Below are 21117 nucleotides of genomic sequence, written 5' to 3'. Positions count from 1 at the left end.
CAGCCTGTGATCCTCTGGAGGGTTTCTCAGATGACCTCTCATTCGGACTGCTCAGGAAGCATGGGACAACATGCACAGTCACCACATCTCAGCCTTGGAGGGATGCTGTTGACAGATCACTTTTCCTGTTAATTCCCAATGTGACCCTCGATCACATACCGATATCATTCATGACATCAAAAGTGGGTGGAGGGAACAGCACTCATGCACACTGCTGCTCATGTAAAAAGATGCATGAACTCATGGATGCACTCACAGACACTCCTGGATGCATACTGAAGTATATTTGTGCACACGCAGACAGGTACGTGTTCACACAGCAAAGAAAGAAAATGCTGCTCTCCTGAACTCCAGGGTTCTGATCTCATTTTCTCCTGTCTCTGAAGGAACATCCTGGCTTGCTGAGGCCCTGCTGTGTTTTTCCTCAGAAGATATCAAGAGGTGGAAGACCATGAGTCCTGAGCAGCAACTCCATCTCCTCCTTCCTCCTGCCCCTGGTATCTTCCCACAGGGGTGAGGGGAAGGTCTACAGAGTGGTTTCTTTTGTTGCTGCTGGGTTTGGCTGAGAGCTGAGAGCTACTGCTCTTCATTCTGGACTCAGCCATCTACCTCTTGATCCAGACTGGGAATACACTCATGATGGTGGAGCCCAACCAGCCCTTGCATCGTTCCATGTAGTTTATCTTTGGAAACCTCCCATTCACTGACATGTGCCACGTCTTGGTCAGGATGCCTCTTATGCTTTTAGATGCCTTCTCTGCAGATAGGACAATTTACTTTTCCAGCTGTGTGCTCTGGCTCCTCTGCCTCCACTAGTGGGCCTAAACTGGGATGTCCTCTTCTCACTCATGACCTAGGACCAAGCTGTGTGCATCTGCCACCCACTGCAGTACTCCAGTCTGGTGGGAGGCCTGTGGTCTGAGCTCCTGCTCCCTTCCTTGGCACAAGTGGCGCTCACCCTTCGTTTGCCCTGCTCTGGCCCTACACAATCACAGCTTCTTCTGGGATTCGCTCTCTCTCATGCAGATGGCTTCTGCAGAGAGCTGGCTACATTTCCTCCTCTATACCCACCCCATTGACAATGTCTCCCTCAACAAAGTGGTGTCCATCTTCTCCAGGGCTGTGATGCCCCTGCTCCATGCACCAATCTACAGCCTAAGGACTGAAAAGGTAAAGGAAGCCATGGGAAACCTGAGAAACAGAGGGAGGTTGTTTGTTTGTTTCCTCTGCTGTGTTCTCTGTCTCTGCTTTCAGGGCCATGCCCTTTTCTCTACTCTCCAGCAATGGAGGTCTTGGGGAAGCTGCCATCACTGCTTCCACAGCAGCCCTTATTTTCTTTCTTATCTTTCAGCTATTCCCTCGTTGTTTCCTACCCTAGAAGCAGCCCTTCAGCACTTGCGAGGGGGGCAGAGAGAAAGAACAGTAGGAAGCTGGAAAAACCACACAGAGATACAAACCCGACTGACAGATGATGAGGGAGGCAGTGAGGAGACCAAATGTGGGCAGTCACGCCATTTGGGGGGCGTACACGGGGCTGTGGACATGTTTATGCCAGTGAGGTTATCAGATTGGGGACCTTCTCAATTGGGATTCTAAGAAAAGAGGAGGCATTCAACAAGCAAACAGAGACCAAGACCAGAGAAGACAAACACAGAGGCAATGACAAGAGACAAACCTCACCATTCACACCAGTTGTTGGCCTATCAAGAAGCCACAGGTGCCACTGCCAGGAAGATCAACCTGGGCCTTGCACCTCCTCCAGCTGTGGGCCAGGACATAGGCTGGGATGGGTGCAGGACAGACCTATTCAATGCCATGAGGGGACATGCAGGGCAAGGGGAGCCAGGAGGAGCACACCAGGGCAGACAGAGCAAGGTGTAAAAGGGGCTGCTCCATGCACTTGTGTGGCTGGGCCCTGCACCTGAGCACCGCCGTCTGTCCTGTCCTCTTCTGGAATCTTTCCTTACCTCTGCGTAATCTCGCTCTGTCCCATGTGCATGTGTGCTGCAAGGAGAAAGTGCCAGCTGCTGGTGGAGCAGCAGGAGTGGATTTGGCACCAGGTGCTGGAGTCAGACTGGGGGTGAGGCTACCCCTGGTCTGTGCTGTCAGCTGCTGGAGCCAGGGGGTCCCTGTGAAGCGCCTGGAGCAGGGGAAGCGGGTCTCAGACTCCAGGCAAATGTGGCAGGAGTCTTTTGGGTCTCCAAAAGCAGCTACTGGGGGTACCGGCCTGGGTGTATAGTCCTCAAATGCGGTGTGCATGACCTTGTCTGTGTGTCTCCCGGATATGTGCTCAGCTTCGATACCATTCGAGCTGCCGGCAGTGCCGGCCACAGCTGGGGAACCAGTGCTTCTCATCACCACACTACCAGGCCTAGTCCATCCAGGCCCGCTGCCCTCCATCTGCCCCTCTTGCTGGGGACGCTGCAGACGGGCAGCTGCTTTCTCCACTCCCTCTCCCCGTCCCACTCCCTTCCCCTCCCCTCTCCTCTCCCGTGCCGAAGGAGCTGCCTCAGCCTTTCCCCGCACTCGCCTCCGCGTCCCGGGCTGGGCTGCAGGACGGGCAGAGCCCCGCTGGCAGCAGCCCAAGCCCTGCCCGCCCCCAGGCGCCCAGCACTCGCAGCCCGGGCCAGCCCCCGAGCGGCCCCGGGGCGGAGCTGGCGGCGCCGGGCGGCGGCGGCGGGGAGGAGGCGCCGCGGGCGGAGCAGAGCCGGGGCTGGCGGGGGCAGCGCGGCGCGGGCGGCGGAGCGGCGGGATGCGGCAGGGCCGGGCCGCAGGGCTGGCGGGGCTGGCCGCGGTGCTCCTGGGTGCGCGGGGCTGCCGGCGGCGGGGCCGGGACGGGGGCTGCGGGGGGCCGGGGCTGCCCTCGCTGCTGGCCCGCCGGCTTCTCACGGACCTCGCTCCCCTCTGTCCTCCCTCTGCAGCCGTCCCGTCTGCCTCCAGCGAGCTCAGCCGGCCGTTCCCTCCCACCTTGCCTTGCTCCCTGCCTTCCTCCTCTCCTTTCGGCACACCCCCACTCGTTCCTGCCTGCTTCCCTTCTCCTCCTGGCTCGGCTCGGACCCTCCTTCCAAACAGCCCTGCTCCGACCTGGTCCCCAAATAACCATTCCCGGAGAAATGCCTTTGTGTGCTTTCTTCTGAGAAAATGCTCCCGTCAGCTGTCAACCGTTTTCGTCTCCCCTCCCCCCACATGACAATTTCAGTAGTAGAAAAGCCCTTTCCTGAGTTTTCTCCTCCTTTTCTTCTCGGCAGTGGCTACAGGCAGAGCCCAGGTGCAGCAGGAGCCGTGGGCAGAGACCAGGGATGGCACCGGCATCAACATCACCTGCTCACACCCCAACATCCAAACCAGCGACTTCATCCACTGGTACCGTCATCTCCCGGGCCGAGGCCCCGCATTCCTCGTGAGCAGTCGCAAAGACTCCAGACCAGTGTCAGACCCGGAGGGGTGGCTGTGGGTGGCAGCAGACCGCCGGTCCAGCGCCCTGTGGCTCGCCCAGCCCCGGCTTCGGGACGCGGCGGTGTATTACTGCGCCCTGAGAGCCACGGGGAGAGGAGCCGGGGCTGCGGCCGGGCAGGAACCGTGGCGGGCGGGGCCGGGCGTGTGTGGCGGGGGCGAGGCAGGGGCACAGCCCCCAGGGGGCGCTGCCGCTCCGCCCGCCGGGACCACCTCGCCCCGCAGCCCCGGGGGTTCCCCCGCCAGCCCGGCCCCTCCAAGGCACTCCAGTTCTGCTGAAAGGGCCTGGAGCCTGGGTGCAGATGAACGGAGATGGCACCAGCCTGGCAGAGATGTGTCCAGGGAAGAGGCACTGAAACACAGCTCCTTTCTCCTGAGCCCTCCTTTTCCTCACGCTGCAACAATCACCCTCTGGTACTGCCAACTTCAGGCCCCAGCAAGGACCGTATCAGGACAGTTTGGGTTCCTGGTTTAATTCAAGGTAACAGTGTTTGGAGTGCCTCAGCGTGGCTGTCCATCGACCACTTTGGGATGTATAGGAGAAGCAGATTGCTGTGAGGCTCCTGATAGTGCCTGTCAGTGAGGGATTTCCACCCCTGGACACTGCCAGGTCCTCCTGGGAGTCAGTGCTGGAGCCAGGTCCATCTCCTCACACCTGTCTATAAAGGCCTGCCAGCATTGTCTCAGAAATGCATCGCAGAGGGGACAGATTCCCATCCAGCCCACGTCAGGCTGGTTCTCCTGAAGGCAAAGGGGCAGCTCCACATGAGGGATTTCACAGCAAAGGGGACTGCTCAGCTTAGTGGGTGTCTCATCCAAGCTAAGCTGCCTTGTGCAAACACAGAAGCAGATCCCACCCACAGTTTTATCCATTTTCCAATGACACGTGCCCAGAACTTCACCCAGGGTTGATATACTGTCTCCTGGGGCATTGAAGGTAGGCAATAAACAGTAGGGCAATTAAGAAACCAATGTCTCCAGGAACTACCAGTCCTGTATTGAGTTGCAACACAGGCCAAGCCCTTCCAGGGCCATGGGCCATCCCAACAAACCAGAAATGTTTCTCAGAGCTCTGCCTGGGTCTCTTTCCTGTGGTCTACCCCACACCTTAGCCCTGGCAGTGCCATTCCTTCACCTGGGCTAAACTGGTTACGTTCTCTTGCAGCTGTGGCTGATTCCATTCCTCTGACACCAGGAAAGACAAAGGGTCTACCCCAGCACACCTTTGGCTCTTCTCTCTTGCCTGCATGGTTGATTCCTTCTGGACATGACAAGGCTGTAGCAAGCAGGGCCATACGTGGATCTCTAAGGAAACAGCTCTGTAATCGAGCAGGGACAGCATGCCCTGCTGATGGGAGCTGTTACAGAGGTAACCAGGCTCTAATGAGAAACTGCAGACATCAGGGGGCTGCAAAGCACTGACAGGAAAAATGTCTGCCAGCAGTCGAACTGGGCCTGTAAACAATGGGCATCCTTAAAGTGCAGCTGGGCACCAGAGCGCTGCAAACATCCTGAAGAGAGCCTCTACATAACGGAAAGAAGAAACAGAGAAACAACCTCTTGCTTGAGCAGGAGCAAACCAAACGGTCAGGAAAAGTGGAAAGGAATGTGAGGAAGTCCCTGTGAGTGCAGGTCCTGGGCCTGAGGAAAGCTGCTGCATGCCTGGGGTCAAGTGGGCAGCACAGAGCAGCGTGGGGGTATGCAGACTGCTTGTTGTCTTTGCACTGACCCAGCCCATGGGGGTGCAGGGTCCTCAGGGACTGGAGATTGCCGTGTATGGTCCATTACGGCTAACACCAATGCTGACTTGTGAAGGGGGTCGGTCCTGCATGTGTGCCACCACCTGGGCCCTGCCAAGTGCTGTGCTGGGGGCAGTTGGGCCTCATGGGACACATGTTCCTGCCACACATGCCCATGTGTGCTGGCCATAGCCCTGAGGTGGGGCAAAAGAGGGGAGATGAAGGTGGAGTAGAAGCGGTGGGGCATCCCTGCACTTATTCCACCCATTCCCCACATCTGCCATCCATCTTCTGTCCCCACCTGCTTACCCAGCACAGCACTATCCTGAGCAAGAGGAAGCCCGTTCCTAAGAGCCTGCAGGGTGCCCAGCCTCCACAGCCTCCCACAGACTCGTAGCTTTTCCCGTGAGGACAGCAGAGATTGTGCTCTCTGTTTGCAGGACAGGGGGAGCTGTGGGCAGAGACGCTGCAAGGCAAGGATAGATTGCCCCTTGCTCTGTGAAAGCCAGGGACGTCTTCTTCAGCTGCAAGGGGCAGTGCCCAAGAGAGGACTCTCTGCAGCGTGTCGCAACCTCCCATTCTTCTGGGAGTAGGGAAGAGGCTCCTTAAACACCCAACTTGTACCCAGCAAGGGCAAAACCATTCTCCCTGGCAGCTCAGGAGGGCATACACGGAGGGAAAATAACATCTACAGCCAAGGCTGGGATGCAGAAATCTTTAATGAGTGTACAGAGGAAAAGCAGGTCACTCTGAGCAGAGGCCCCTCAGTGCAGGGATCACCAGGGCCTACTGAGAGACAGCGTCCCTTGCCCATGGTGCAGATCATGCAGGGCATATGTCTGCTGTTACCGCAGTGGGAGGGCTGGATCTGAGGAGCCTCACAGCCCATGGGAGAAGAAGAACACAACGAAAAGGGAGAGAAGGAGGTAGGTGGAGGGATGGAAGGAGAGACATGGGGCATGTTTTGAGAAATCTCGGGGTAGCCTCTGGTCTGGCTCCTGCCAATGTCTGCCAGAGGAGGTGAGGAAAGTCAGTCATTCTGCAAGCAATGGCCTGAAGATTCCTCCTTCTATTGTCCAGCACCATGGTCGTGCTGGAACCCCAGGGCCATGGCCAGTGGCTTTAGCAGGGCAGGCACCTTCTGCCACAGTAGCGGCTGGAAATGCCCGAGAGGTCACAGCAGCCAGAGGTGATGGGGACTCCGTCACAGCTGAGGATGCTGCCAACGGCAGCGGAGGTGGAGGATCCCACAACGGTGTTCTGCGGGAAGGAGCTGAGGATGGGTCCGGGCAGGGTCACCACCACAGGAGAGGGCTCAATGACGACGGTGGAGTTCTGGCACTGCCTGACGCAGGGCTCGTTGCAGCTGCTGGCCAGTGGGGTCGGGCCACAGGGCCGGCATGGCAGGCACTGGTTGTAGCAGGACATGTCTTGGGGCTGGAGATGCACCTGGGAGAGAGGGCAGAGAGGAAGCAGAGCGCGTGGGTAGGTGAGGAGCAGCCCTGTTACCCAAAACAAAGGAGCCAAGACAACTGCTGAGGGTGGATGTGGAGGCTCTGCCAGGAGGCTCATGGTCTTCATCGCTTTGTGCTGACAGGGCCCTTCAAAGAGCAGCCTGAACCAATGAGACAATCCCGTAGCGCGTAATCCAAAAAGCTGCCTCAGCACCATGTCCCAGCCTCTCTCTACACAGAATGTCTCTCTCCACCCCTCTCCCATGGCAAGGAACTCCAATGCCCAGCATAGCACTGAACCACCATCAGATGTGATGTCTATTGATGCAAGATCCCTTCTAGTTCAGAAGAGGAGGAGAGAGGGCTTCAGACTCACCTGGTTCCCAAGGAGGAGGAGGCGAGAGAATTGGATGAGAGAGCAGGGAGCTGGGCTGCCTTTTATACTGGTACTTCATTGCCGCAGGCCCAGGGGCACCCTTGTCAGAGGTAACAATTTTCTGACAAGCTCATCTTGAATGCAAACCATTCCAACAAATGTTATGGTCTGTGTGTTGGTTTCCTGCACTGCTGCCTTTTCATTTCCAGATCTAGGCCATGGCCATTCCACAGCAATGGTTTCTTTAGAGTGCTGGGATGAAATGTCCAAGGATTTCTAGGGCAGGAATGCATCAGTGAGGGCAGAAGACTCACCGGAAGTGCTGGACGGGTCCCCTCTGATCATCTTCATGGCTCTCCTCTGGACCCACTCTAACGGGTCTATATCTTTCTCATGCTGGGGGCCCCAAAGCTGAACACAGCACTCCAGGTGGGGTCTCAGTGAAGCAGAGCAGAGATAAGCTCTCTAATCTAATTAGAGCAGATTGAGCTCTCCTAACTTACTCATCAGACAATGTCTCTGTATTCTTTCCATGTTACCTGTCCTTGCTCCCACCCTCTGTGGCCTTCTCTGTCATGTTTGAGTTTAGCCAGTTGCTCCATGTTCATCCACGCAGGTCTCCTGGCGTTTTGCCTGACTCTGTCTTTGTTGGGATGCATCGCTCCTGAGCTTGGAGGAGGTGATCCTTGAATATTAACCAGCCTTCTTGGGCCCATCTCCCCGTCAGGGCTTTGTATCATGGTACACTGCCAAGCAGATGTCTGAGCAGGCCAAAGTCTGCTCTCCAGAAGTCCAGGGCATGAAGTCTGTTGTGCTTCCTCCTCGCTGTGCTCAGGATCCTCAATTCCACCATTCCACTGTCACTACAGCCAAGTCTGCCCTTGAGCTTCACATTCCCACCAGCCCCAGCTGCTATGAGAACGAGGTCCAGAATATAGCACCTCTCCTCATAGGCTCACCTTGTGCACTCACCTGAGGGCCTGCTTGCTTGTGTTCACACATCTGCTCTTGTCTTGTGAAAACCTGTGTGCAGCTGGCTCTGTGTGAACGCACGTGGGTGCACAGATTTGTGCATGACTCATGCAGGTATAGATGAGCACATGCGTGTGTCCTTGTTTTCCCTTTATCACGAGGGAATGTGCACAGTGTCAGCACTCTCCCCTGCTCTGTGCATGAGTCCTGCAGGGGAGCAGGTTCCCAGGGACAGAAGGAGACTGAGAGCTGCTGAACGGAGATGGCACCAGCCTGGTAGAGATGTGTCCAGGGAAGAGGCACTGAAACACAACTCCTTTCTTCTGAGTCCTCTTTTTCCTCACGCTGCAACAATCACCCTCTGGTACTGCCAACTTCAGGCCCCAACAAGGACCGTATCAGGACAGTTTGGGTCCTTGGTTTAATTCAAGGTAACAAGGTTTGGAGTGCCTCAGCGTGGCTGTCCATCAACCACCTTGGGATGTATAGGAGAAGCAGACTGCTGTGAGGCTCCTGATAGTGCCTGTCAGTGAGGGATTTCCACCCCTGGACACTGCCAGGTCCTCCTGGGAGTCAGTGCCGGAGCCAGGCCCATCTCCTCACACCTGTCTGTAAAGGCCTGCCAGCATTGTCTCAGAAATGCACCACAGGGGGCACAGATTCCCATCCAGCCCATGTCAGGCTGGTTCTCCTGAAGGCACAGGGGCAGCTGTCGCTCCTCCACGTGCGGGATTTCACAGCAAAGGGATCACACAGTGCCAAGAGTAAACTGCTTGCTGCCCCCCCTTGCGCCAGACAAATGCTCAGCATTTGGAGTGCTTCAGCATGGCTGACCATCAAACACCATGTTCATAGTTCCTGGGAGCCCTTCCCAGGGGCCCTGACCAGCAGCTTTGGCATGGAGGGCACCTTCTGCCTGAGTAGCAGCTGGCAATGCCAGAGTCATCCAGTCCTGCTGAACGTTTTCATTAAGGCTACGAGCAGTCGGAATGAGAGAAGGAGTTTGGAGAATACAATAATTTACTAACTTTTTAAAATAGAACTTTCTAACGTACTAACTAAAAGGGGGGACTGAGAGAGGGAGTTAGGGGAATCTTATCAAGTAGAGATAGAGTGCTGACGGCATGAAACTAGGATGCTACTTAGTGTCTTTACTAACTATGCTGCTTGTGAAAATTAATTAAAGCAAGAAGCCTTGGGCCCCTTTACCAAGGTCAGTCTCTTAATAAGAGTGTGAGCCTATCTTAAGAAACTGGTAGAAAGTGTTCCTGTGGATGGACAAGATCCAAGAAGCAACTGCGTCCGTGCAGAGACAAGAGGTCAACCAGCGGTGACGAGGAATAGTCATCAGTCTTCATCCCCACGGCCCCCAGAGACCACCACCAGAATACACTGCGCAAGTGCAGATGGGAGGAGTTTATGGAAATGACTCCTTGGAACTAATTTTAATATGAAGCGGGGATAGGTTATGAATATGTATAGGTGTATTGTGAAACTTCATGTATATGTAACTCTTTGCTGCATATAACCATGGACAGTTGCCGCATCAGGTGCACACGATTTTGGAGGGGCTACCCCCTCGTGCTGCCCACAGCTGAATAAACATACCTACTTTACAATCTTCCTTATTGTGGAGTCTGTTTTCCGCACGTCAGGAAGGAGGGCACCCTTGGCCAGTTTGTGCATGGTCCCCAACCGGGGCACACAGGTGGTGACAGCGTAGGTCACAAGGGGGCTTCGGAGAATGCAGGAAGGCTGGAGAAGGGGGCTGACCAGAGCCTCAGGATGGTGCAAAGGAGCAAAGAAAAGGATTTTCCTCTTGGGCAGGAAGCACCCCCAGAGTAATGCGGGGTGGGGGCTGGCTGCCGAGGAAGCAGAGCCTCAGGAAAGGGTTTTGGGTGCAGGAGGCACCCTGCCACACACGAGCCAGCAGCGCGCCCTTGCAGCAAAGGCAGCCAACGGCCTGCGGAGCTGGGGGGGTCAGGGGGTGCCCCGCAGTGCGTGGGGCCGGGCAGGTGGGGCGGGGGCGAGGCGGGGGCACAGCCACAGCCGGAGCCACGTGGGGGCGCTGCCGGTGCTTGGAAGTCCCCTTGCAGGGCCCGGAGTTAAACAGCACGGGCCCGAGGGAGCATCGGAACAGCCACGCTGGGTTTCCTCTGTTTTCTGCAGTGGTCTCGTTTCAGGAGCTTGTTGTACAGGCTTTGTCCCAAGCCCAAATCCAGCACCTCTGGCGCTGAGATGACGTCCTGGCAATGCCACAAATGTCTGTGCTGGACACTGCCTCTAGTGACACCTTTTGGAACCTTGGATCTTGCCAAAGGACTGAGGCGTTGAGGAGTTTGCTGCACTAGTCAGCGCCGTTGAAGGTGTGCCCTTGGAGCAGGATTCACTCCTGTCTGTGTGTGCAGAGGTGCTGACTGCTGAGCAGAGGGCTGTGGTGGGGCGTCCTTCCCTGCCAGAGGGAGAGTGTGGCTCTCCTGAGGGGGTTGGGTGGAGGACGGGGAGGCAATCCCATCTCCATAGACAGCAGAGCTGGGTGCAGGCCTCTGTGTCTGGCTGGGTTCAGGATGGCAGCGGGAAACCACTGGGGACACTTGCCCCTTGCTGGGGCTGCCAACCTGCCAGAAGGGGCAAAATGTGGGAAGCACACAGTGACCATGTTGGTGTCCTTTTGCCTTACCGCTGACCAAGTGAAATGTCCTAGCCTTCACAGGCCTGCAGCTGTGAGCTAACGGCACAAGTGTGAAGCTCGCGGTGCTGGAAAACCTGTGACTGGCAATGGGGAACCTGGGGCACAGCAAAGATTGGCTGGATTCCTTTCTGACTGCTTTAACCACTGGCCCATCGCCCTCTTGAGACCCTTGCTGTGGCAGAGGTGTGCCCCAAGGAGCAGCAGGGGGAGAGCTTTGCTCCGCCCTCTGTGCTGAGCTTCAGAGGCTGCTTTGAGCTGGCAGAGGGGGAAGTGAACTCGCAAGCTTGAGCTCCCTCTTTCCGGGCACTCCGTGGGCACCCTGTGAAGGCGAGAGCGTGACATGGTCCTGCTTTTTCTGGCAGCCTTGATGGCACTGTCAGACTTTGGTGTGATGTGACTTTCAGGAGGGCAAGCTAGGGGCAAGATGGCATCCCATCATTTCTGGAGGGGGAAATTGGAGTCCTGCCTCCCTGGAAGAACTGCAAGTGTTTTCTGTAGGGAGAGCAGGGGCTGCAGACCAGTAAAGGAGACAGTCTGGGAGATGTCAGGAGCAATAAGTGTGCAGGGAGGAATAAGCATCTAGACTTTTCCTTTGCAGATGCCTAGCATTCTTACATGCATTGTTGATAGGTATGTATGGACTCAAAGCCTGGTGAGGTACTGCTAAAAAGTCGGTAAGCTGACAGACTTGGGTATGGGAATTAAACAGCATCTGAAGAAAGAAGAGTGCCTGTGTACTTAGCTCAGCATTTTACAGCCCCTGAAAAGGGAGATGGAGAGAGGAGACAGTGAGCAAGTTGGTGAAATGAGAGACACAGGAGAGAGAGGGGGAGAACAGACACACCTTCAAGCAGTGCTGAAATGCTGTTCTGGCTTTGCAGGTCATGCACAGAAGGACTCTGTGCTGCAGTTTGCACAAGAAACTGCCATCCAGGTGGGACACAATGCAACTCTGCACTGCAATTTCTCCACAAACCTAGCAGCCCTTAAGACCTTTTGTCCAGCTTTTATAAAACCCCTTCTCAATATATTTGCTTGTTTGTACAATCCCCACCCCTCCAAATGGTTACATGACTAGCATAGTGCTGCCATGATAGAATCATTCTGCGCATCCTCACAGAGGAAGGGTCCCTTGTTGGGCCGGGGTCTCCCAGCACAGGGGCGTGATTTTTTACTCTTGTAATTAGGATAGTACACGGTGAGTTCACATTAGAATACTCCTAATCTTTGTTTTTCAGCTGTCTATTCATATTGCGTTGCTAGGTGATATATTCAAGAGCCAAATGGAGCCGAACTCTTCTTGAACAAGTAAAAGAACACAAGGCAATGCGCACAGTCTGGAACATGAAAAATTCCTACTAGAAATTGTGACTTTTGTTGCTTTTCTTGATGGTGGATTGTGAATGTAGATGGGTGCCAGCAATAGTGGCCTTGCAGTACTGATTAAAATACCATTAGCTGTAGGTAACACAAGAAAGAAAAAGGGAATAGCATAGGCAAAGTTTTTTTCTGATGCTGGGAACCCTGAGTTATGGAGCTGTACTGGGACTGCCTGGGACAGAATTAACATTCCCCACAGCAGCCCCTAGAGTGCTGTGCTCTGCACTTGGAGCTAGAACTCCACTGCCATTGCACCAATGTTTGGGCAATTATGGAGCAGTGCTGGCACAGAATCAAGACTCTTTCTCCAACCCCTCCAAAGCCAGGAAGTGGAGGGTGGGCAAGAGGAAGGAGGGGACATCACCAGGGCAGCTGACCTAAACCAACCAAAGGGATATTCCATACCATGTGATGTCACACTCAGCAAAAGAAGGTGGGAAAGGGGAAGGAAATGGGGGAGTTCTCATTACAAAGACATCTGTCCTCCCAAACGACCGCTATGAGTAATGAGGCCCTGCTTCCCAGGAGATGGCCAAACATCACTTTTTGAAGGGAAGTAGAGAATAATTTTCTTTTCTCTCTGTGCTTCCTTGCGGCCCTTGCTTATTTTTCTCTCTTATTTTTCCCTTATATCAAATTTCTTTCTTCTTGTCTTCTGAGCAGGGGGAGCGAGGGAGTGGTTGCAGTGGAGTTCACCAAAGGAACATAAGACAGACCACTTGTCAGGGCAAGGCACACGCTGCAGATCCTGCTCCTGCTGAGATTCACTGGCATTGTTATCTTTGGAGATTTTCTGGGATTTTGTGTAATTCTTCTTAGAAATGGACAACTCTATTCGTCAAACAACACGTTGCTTCACTCCTGCAGACTCACCACATGCTCACTACCACATGCTAAAGGATGTTGACAGCAGAGCTCTGTGGCTACTCAGGTGAGCTGCCATGCAGATCCCAAACATCTCCATGAACAATCTCTTTCTGTTTCGGTCCACCACAGGCAGTGAAGAGGATTCACTGCTTCGTGCAGTAAATTTTTTTTGAGAGAGGGAGAAAGTTCACACTGCCTGGGTGTATGAAAGGAACAGTTGGGGTCTGCAGGTCTTGGAGTGTCATTCCTTTGGGTGTCTGAGAGTTCCACGTTTGAGGAGTGCTGAGGGAGGTATGGGGGAAGACAACACAACTAGCCAGGTGCTGCCAAGCCAGACAAGGTGTTAGGGGTGGTGATAGAGGGGGCCCAAGCATCAGGGAAGCAGAGACTGCCAGGGATGTGGCCGTGGGTGGGTGCCCGCTGTGGCCCACCAGTGTGAGTGCATGTGACCCACTGAACCCACATGCTTTTCCCTGATGACTCCCCACCCTTTACCCCATGGAACACATGGTCCTTGTCCCCTCTGGGCTTGTGGCTTCCCACACTACACTGGAGCCTCATTCCTCTTGCAAAAGCTATATTATCCCACCAGAACAGGACACAGCCAGAAACCCTGGGCTGCTGCGTAGCATGGTTCCTCCCTTCTTTCTGGGGATGTGGGAGAGAAATCGAGGTGTCTTCTCCTCACACAGGAAATAGGAACATCCTCATGGAGCAGAGGACCCCAGGGTAAAAAGAACAAGCTCAGTGGGCAAGACTGCCCTGACATCAGCCATGGCCAAACAGTGCGTGTGCAGAAGAGAAGGCAGTTGTAGCTGGGGAGGTGAGGACCCCATTGGGAGAGGAGATGAGAGCAGCCCCTTCCCATGATGTGGCCCCCAGAGTTCCCAGGACCCCTGACTGTGACAATCCTCAATGGTTGCTCCTGCTGGAGGAGGGAGAAACCCCAGGGGGCATTTGGGGCACAGTCAGACCAGAACATTTCTCGTCACTGAATCTCCCCTTGTTCCCCCAGCAGAGTCATTTCCGGCAGCTCTGTTCTCTCGGGGCTGGGAGGTGCTTTTCTGACTCTCTCTCCCTCAGCAAACAGGAGGGTCGGTCTCAGCATGCACCGCGGGTATCTCGTCCTCACTGCCTTCCTGGGGCAACTGCTGGGTAAGTGCTGGCTTTTAATCAAGACATAAATCTTCTTTCCCCAGGAAGCCCTCATCAGCCTTACCATGTTTATGTGGGGACCAACTCTTGAATCACAGGGAAAATGTTGGTAAATGTTGGCTCCCGTTTCTGGTTCTTGGACCGGTTCCTTCTAGATGCTGTTATTCTTCGAAATTTGTAAATAGGAGATGCAGAAGAGACCTCTCCTGCTTCTCTCGTCCTTTCATTCCATCTCTTTTCTGTCTCTCTCTTCTGGTCCACCTACTGTCACCAGAGAAGATTTCGTCAGTCTCTGCAGTCCCTCATTTCTCCCTTTCCTATAGAAACAGCCGGATTGTGTCCAAGGGGATACAGGGACATTAAAGCTCTCCTCCCATGGACATTACCAGGGTGTCCAGTCTGTCTTCTGCTTGATGTGTTCCTGCCATGGTCTCCAATGTCCTCCTGCTTGTCAGCACAGCCAGGCCTCCCTCCTGCCACCACTCACCTCAGCTTTGTGTGTACTGATGGGCCTTGGAGGCCCCTGAGATGAGAGGGATGAGGAAGCAGGTTGAACCTTTTCCCAGTAGCTGCACAGGTGCCTCAGCCTGCTGGAGGATGCTGGACCCAGCACACAAAGCCAGGCATGACAGGCTGTGCCCTGGTCCTCTGGGCAGAAGGAGAGCAGGCAGGAGGAGCAGGCACACAGCACAGCTCTCCTCAGGGTCCGCTCTGGCCAGGGAGCTCTGAGCTCTGCCCCCAAAACATCCTGCTGTGCCCCGGCCTCGGGACCTTTCAGCCCAGTAAAGGACAGGGAGACTTATCTCCCACAGGTCTGAATTCACTCCTGTTTGGCTGCCTGGAGATTTCCCCACAGAGCTTCTGACCTTCTCTTTCTTCCAGAAACCATGGGGCAGGTGTCCGTCATCCAGGAAGAAGGACAAGTCACCGTGGAGCAGGGAAACACCTTCCAGACCAATTGCACATACCAGAGCTCCAACTTTTATGGTTTGCTCTGGTACCAGCAGAAGAAGGGCCAAGGCCCTCAGCTGATTTCAAATCAAGCAATAGCAGGCACCAAGCAGAATGTCCGTTTCACCACAGAGCTCAACATCATGGAGAAAAACAGTGTTCTGCAGCTGAAGGAAGTTGAGCTCTCTGACAGCGCCTTGTACCTCTGTGCTGTGAGTGACACCCTGGTGCAGGGAGCTGTCCTGGCTGAGCAACAACCCCGGATGGGGAGGGGATGTGTGTGTGCAAGGCAGAGCTCTGGGATGGGGCCCTCAGCTCTCCCCTGGCTGCGCTGCTTCCCCTGTTCACTCCAAGAGCTGACAGCCATATTCTCTTTCTCAAACGGGATGGTGTCTGTGGCTGTGCAGAGAGGGCTGACCCCGACTGGCTGACCTGGACCGCAGGGCTCTACTTTCCTCTCTTCCCAGTCTGACAGAATAGGGCAGAGCCTGCTGGGAAATAAGACTCCCCTAGGGGCTGGCTCTCAGCCCCTCAGCCCCAGGGTGAGTAAATTCCTGCCAGCCCATGTTAAAGCAGCTTGCTTGGAGCCCTGGCCAGCCCAGCCCAGAGACCCCTAGAAGTAGTTCTGACAGAGATTTGCAGGGTTCTTCTCTCTCTTCAATGAGTCAGTCAATAAACTGGATTTGCATCCCAGCCACCAGGTTACCTCCAGACCTTCAGGCAGTCCATGTCCAAAGCCTGTGCCTAAGGGACAGAACAAATAGAGCAGCCCTTAGTGCCAAAGGCCCAAGAGCTCTCCATGTTCATCACAGTAAGCAATTTATAGCAAGAGATAAATGAAGACCTACAGCCCACTGAGTTCGTTGATGTCTCCTCAGGGGAGCTGGAGGCATGTGTGATCATCCTCAGCCCCTGCACAGGGAGCAGTGTCATAATGACCAGCTCCTGCGGCAGTGGGGGATTGCATGTCTGGGACAAGCTGGGTGTCCTGTAGGCTGCAAATGCCGAGACCAGGCAGGAGAAACGAGGCTGTGCTGATGAAGCTTCCTCTGTCTCACAAAGCATGCTGAACGTGGTGTTTTGATGTCCTCAGACTTGTGGAAATTCTTTTGTCTGTTTGCAAGAGCAAGAATTGAAGCAAGCCAGAGAAAGAAAAGCTTGGCCGAGGCAGCTCCCAGCAGGGGGCAGCCATGGGCCCTCTTTCCTCTGTGCTCTCGGGGAAGGCAGCACCAGCCTCAGCCTTGTCTCAGCAGGGGTCTGATCTACCCCCGGGATCATTGCCCCAAGGATTCTCTGGAGACATTGAACACCTCTGTAGGAACAATGCCTTCCCTCCTGTTCTTGCCTGGGAACATGGCTGGGGCTGATCAAACAGCTGTTAAATTCCAGGTTGAGGATCGGAATGGTGCCATTATAATTGGAAAAAAAAAAAAAACATTCCACCAAGGAAATCATTTAAAACTCTTTTCTCATCATCTTCTCCTGAGCATTCCGCGAACCTGTTCAGAAAAAGCTGAACTGGGAAATGTAGAGATTAAAAATACTTAGGGCGATGAAGATGGTGAAGGGCCTAGAGGGGAAGACATATGAGGAGTGGCTGAGGTCACTTGGCCTGTTCAGCCTGGAGAAGAGGAGGCTGAGGGGAGACCTCATCGCAGTCTACAAATTCCTCGCGAGGGGGAGTGGAGAGGCAGGTGCTGACCTATTCTCCGTAATCACCAGTGATAGGACCCATGGGAACGGTGTCAAGCTGAGGCAGGGGATGTTTAGGCTGGACATCAGGTAGAGGTTCTTCACCAAGAGGGTGGTCGCACACTGGAACAGGCTCCCCAGTGAAGTAGTCACTGCACCAAGCCTGTCTGAATTTAAGAAGTGATTGGACTGTCATATAGTCATATGGTCTAAAATTTTGGGCAGGCCTGTGTGGTGCCAGGAGTTAGACTTGATGATTCTTATGGGTCCCTTCCAACTCATGATATTCTATGATTCTATGACTTGCTTCTAACATTTCATTTATTTCTTTGTTTCTTTTGCAACATTCTGAAGCTTAATTTCTCTTCACTTTGATTGAAAAAAAAACACCGGGTCGATGCTGATGATCTTGTATAGCAGTATTTCTGTTGTCGGGCTGGAATTCCGAGTTGGGAGCTTCTTTTACGCAGAAGATTATTGTACATGATACAGCACTGTGGGACATGAAGAAATCTTTCACTAGCAAAGCAAAAATAATAATAATAAGAAAAATAATACTATTTCTTTGAAACCTGAATAAATAATTTCTATCAAATACTCCATATTTGTCTGACCTCCTTGGTTTTTGGAAACTGACGCAAGAGAAAAAGTCAGGGACAAGAATAGAAAACAGAATCTGGACTTGAAAGATTGTAATTTGTAGCTCACTTCCAGGAGGGTCATGAAGTGAAGAGTGGGTGGATGGATGCCTGGAGAAGGATGGACAGCTGTTTGAATGGCTGTCTCTACAGAAGTAGAGTGTAAGGGAGAGAGGGCAGATAGAGGGAAAATGAGAGATCAAGAGAGGCCACAAGAGGCAAGGAAAAGACTTTTTGTTGATGTTTTCTGCTGCTCAAATTGCAGCATGAAACCTCAGTCTGACATCATCCCCTTCTGAAACCTTAGAGCCATGGCAAAGGAGAACAGGACCTTTGGTACTGAATTCATTCTTCTGAGCTTAACAGACCATCCCGGCTGGCACATCATCCTCTTTGTCATTACCTTCTCCTCATCTCTCTGAAGGCTATGGGGAATGGCCCCCCTTTGTCACTGTGGGGAGTGACCAGCCCCCCAGTATCCCAATGCACTTTTTCCTCAGCCCGCTCACCTTCTTGGAGAACTTGTACTCCACCACCATTGCTCCCCAAACACTGGAGACTTTCCACGTCATCAGGTGAACCATTTGTGTTTCCAGCTGCCTGACACAGACATTTTTTCCCCTTCTCCAGGGTATCACTGAGCTTCTCATCTTCACAATGTTGCTCTCCAATTGCCACGCACGAGGCATTGCATAACACCTCAGTCATGAGAAAGAAACTCTGCTTCCTGCTCTCCTTAGGAGGATGGGGGTACCAGGAACACCATTGCCTGTTTCTGCTCTGGTGCTGGGCCTCTTCTGAGCCTGGCCTATGGGGCTATAATGCTGAGCAAGATCCTTGACTGTATCTGTTCAGTCCTCATCATGTGAAGCGGGCTGCTTTTCATGGCAGACTCCTACATCCGCATCATCATTGCCACTATCCATGTTCCCTTGTCTTTCACTCACCACAAGACATTTCCTGCTTATGCCTCCCACCCCATCACAGTTCCCATTCTCTGAGGACGTTTCTGTCAATATATATATTCTTTACCAAGCAGTGAATGGCAAGTGAATTTGGGCACTGGAAAAGGCTCCCCACGGAAGTGGTCACAGCAACAAGCCTGCTTGGATTCAAGAAGCATTCAGAAAACACTCTCAGACCTGTGGTTTCATTTGCAGGTAATCCTGCCTGAAGCTAGAGGAGATGCAGCAGAGCTGGGGCGGGGCTATGCTAGGCCTGAGCTTGTGCAGAGACCCCGGGTGACGGGTCAGGCCAGAGCTGGGAGCCGTTGTTGTCGTGGGCTTTGGTGGGCTTGGTTCTGATGCTTGTTGCCCTTGCACTGCCACTTGAGCCAGCACTGCCTCCCAGAGAACCTGGCCTGTGGAGAGGTCCCCCCATCCTCACACCATGGAGCAATAGCCCCATCCTCCATCTTGGTCCCGTGGCACTGGCAGCATGTACAGTCTGTGTGAAAGCAAAGTACCCCCACACCACAGGGCCCCGAGGTGTGTGCAGATGTGGGAAGGCCCTGGCCTGGTTTTGGGGAGCAGCGGTGCTGCCTGGAGCACAAGGGCCACTTCATCCTCACGGCTCTGGGAATGACAGAGGAGCTTGATGCCCCAGTGTGTGCCCTGTGCTTGGGCCAGTGCATGCCCTGTGCCATTCAGGGCCCATACACAGATCCTGCTGAGTGCACAATCAGGTCCCATTCTCACTGCTATGTCTCAGCAGACACTGGGATATCTGCACACACAGAATGTCTTTTCTGGAGCATGGTGGGGCTGTGCCACCTACAGGGCCGCTGAGTTCCAGGGCCTGATGAAAGCTGATCCATGCTTGGGGAAAAGAAAGCAAGACCGAGCAGCCACGAGTGTTTGAGCATCAGTCTCTGTCCTGGGCCTGCCTTCATAAAAAAGGAGTTGGGTTCACAGGGACTGGGGGCTCCAGTGTGTGGCCTGATATGACTGGTAGCAGTACGAACTTGTGGATCCCCTCAGCCCTGCACATCTTGGCAACAGCTGGGCCATGCCAGATGCTGTGCTGAAGGGTGATAGGGATGCACAGGGAAGCTCTACCTGCTCTCCATGCCCAGACATGATGCCCATGATCAGGTGGTGGAGGAAAGGTGAAAGTGGAGTAGAGACAATTAACCATTCCCAGTTTCTGCAGTCCTTTGGGATCATCTTTGTCTGAGCCCCCATCCCCAGCACAGCTCCACCCAAAGCAAGAGGAACACTCTTCCCCAAGAGCTGGGGCCTCCAATGTCAACAGCACTTGTCTAGGCGGAGACGTCAAGGACTAGACGGAGAAGTCAAGGACTGTGGCCGTTGGCTGTGTTGGAACTAGGGATGTCTTCCCCAGCTTCAAGAGACAGTGCCTGAAAGATGAATTGCTGCAGTATGTCCCACCCTCCAGCGCCTAGAGGCATAAGGCAGTGCCCCCAGCCTATTCCCACTAAGGAATGGTTTTCTCCCTTGGCAATTTGTATGCAGAGGAAAAGACCACACAGGGACACACTCAGGGTTGCTGCAAATGTTTATCAAGTCTCAGGAGGGAAATGAGGTGACTCCAAGAGGAGGCCCCGAGATCGTAGCACAGCACGAGCAGACAAAAATCTGTTCAGTTTTCCAATGGTAGACTTGCAACAGGGTATCAATCTACCTGGCCAACAAGGGGAGAGGGGCTAGTAGGTCACTCCAGGCTGGTTTGTGGGGGCCTCACGGAAAGAGGAGGGCAAGAAAGAAAAAAAAAAAAGAAAAAGAGTGTAGGGAAAACAGGATAGGTATACATCGGCCATTTTGTCATAGAATCCAGGCTGGCCCCTTCCTGTCTGTCTTTACAGGATAAGCCAGAGATGGTCAGGTCCTCTTAAAACAGCAGCACAAAGTCTGTTCTTCCGTCCATTTTTGTCCAGCAGCATGTTCTGAGTTCCTGGGGTCCTGGTCTGGGGCACTGTCTGGCATCTTTAGCAGGGGCGGCACCTGCTGCCACAGTAGCGGCTGGTAATACAGGAGAGGTCACAGCAGCCAGAGTTGATGGGGACTCCGTCACAGCTGAGGATGCTGCCAACAGCGGCAGAAGTGGAGGATCCCACAGCAGTGTTCTGCGGGAAGGAGCTGAGGATGGGTCCAGGCAGGGTCACCACCACAGGAGAGGGCTGGATGACGATGGTGGAGTTCTGGCACTGCCTGACGCAGGGCTCGTTGCAGCTGCTGGCCAGCGGGGTCGGGCCGCAGGGCTGGCATGGCCGGCACTGGTCGTAGCAGGACATGTCTGGGGGCAGGAGGTGCACCTGGGAGAGAGCGCAGGGAGGAAGCAGAACATGGGCATGCATGAGGAAAAGCATGTCACCACACCCTGAGGGAACCAAGGCACAGGCAGTGCTGTGAGCTGGAGGCTGTGCAGGGATGTGCCAGGGCTTTTTGGCCTCATCCTGCCAGAGCCCAAAAAGAACCACCAGAGCCTGGCTACACTCTAGGCTCCAGCCCAGGAGGCATCATACTAAAGGCCCAGTCTTCCTCCATGACAAACCTTCTACCCCTTGACTCTCCCACAACCAGCAGCCCCAAGATTTGGCATGGAACACAGCTGATAGCAGCTGAAAGGTCTATGTTACTGAGTCCTCCCGTGGGAGAGTGAGGGGGACAAGAAGGGGCTTCACACTCACCTTGTTCCCAAGGAGAAGAAGGCCAGAGAAGTGGATGAGAGAGCACGGAGATGGGCTGGCTTTTATAGTGGGCCTTAGCTGCCCCATGTCCAGAGGCAT

At 54.1% G+C, this 21117-nt stretch overlaps 2 protein-coding genes and 1 gene segment (V, D, J or C); 2 read left to right on the top strand and 1 right to left on the bottom strand.

Annotated features, from left to right (window-relative positions):
- Positions 1-17203, top strand: part of LOC310885821 (T cell receptor alpha variable 13-1-like) — a 27828-nt gene extending 10625 nt beyond the window's left edge. The window contains exons 2-4 of the V gene segment in view: positions 11925-12997; positions 14017-14088; positions 14971-17203.
- The window catches only part of LOC310885820 (M1-specific T cell receptor alpha chain-like), a 373370-nt gene that overhangs the window by 179357 nt on the left and 172896 nt on the right, over positions 1-21117 (top strand). The gene's annotated exons all lie outside the window — the stretch shown is intronic.
- Positions 5999-21117, bottom strand: LOC310885827 (feather keratin Cos2-3-like; the record flags this gene model as incomplete). Its single annotated transcript, XM_083809636.1, has 2 exons — positions 5999-6641; positions 21019-21117. The coding sequence occupies 2 exons, from the start codon at positions 21115-21117 to the stop codon at positions 6315-6317; spliced, it is 426 nt and encodes a 141-aa protein (XP_083665762.1). The 3' UTR covers positions 5999-6314.

The sequence above is a fragment of the Anser anser genome, assembly GCF_964211835.1.
Source record: "Anser anser genome assembly, chromosome: 23".
Classification (NCBI taxonomy): domain Eukaryota; kingdom Metazoa; phylum Chordata; class Aves; order Anseriformes; family Anatidae; genus Anser; species Anser anser.
Note: the sequence above shows the minus strand (reverse complement) of the source record. Positions and strands in the feature narration are given on the sequence as shown.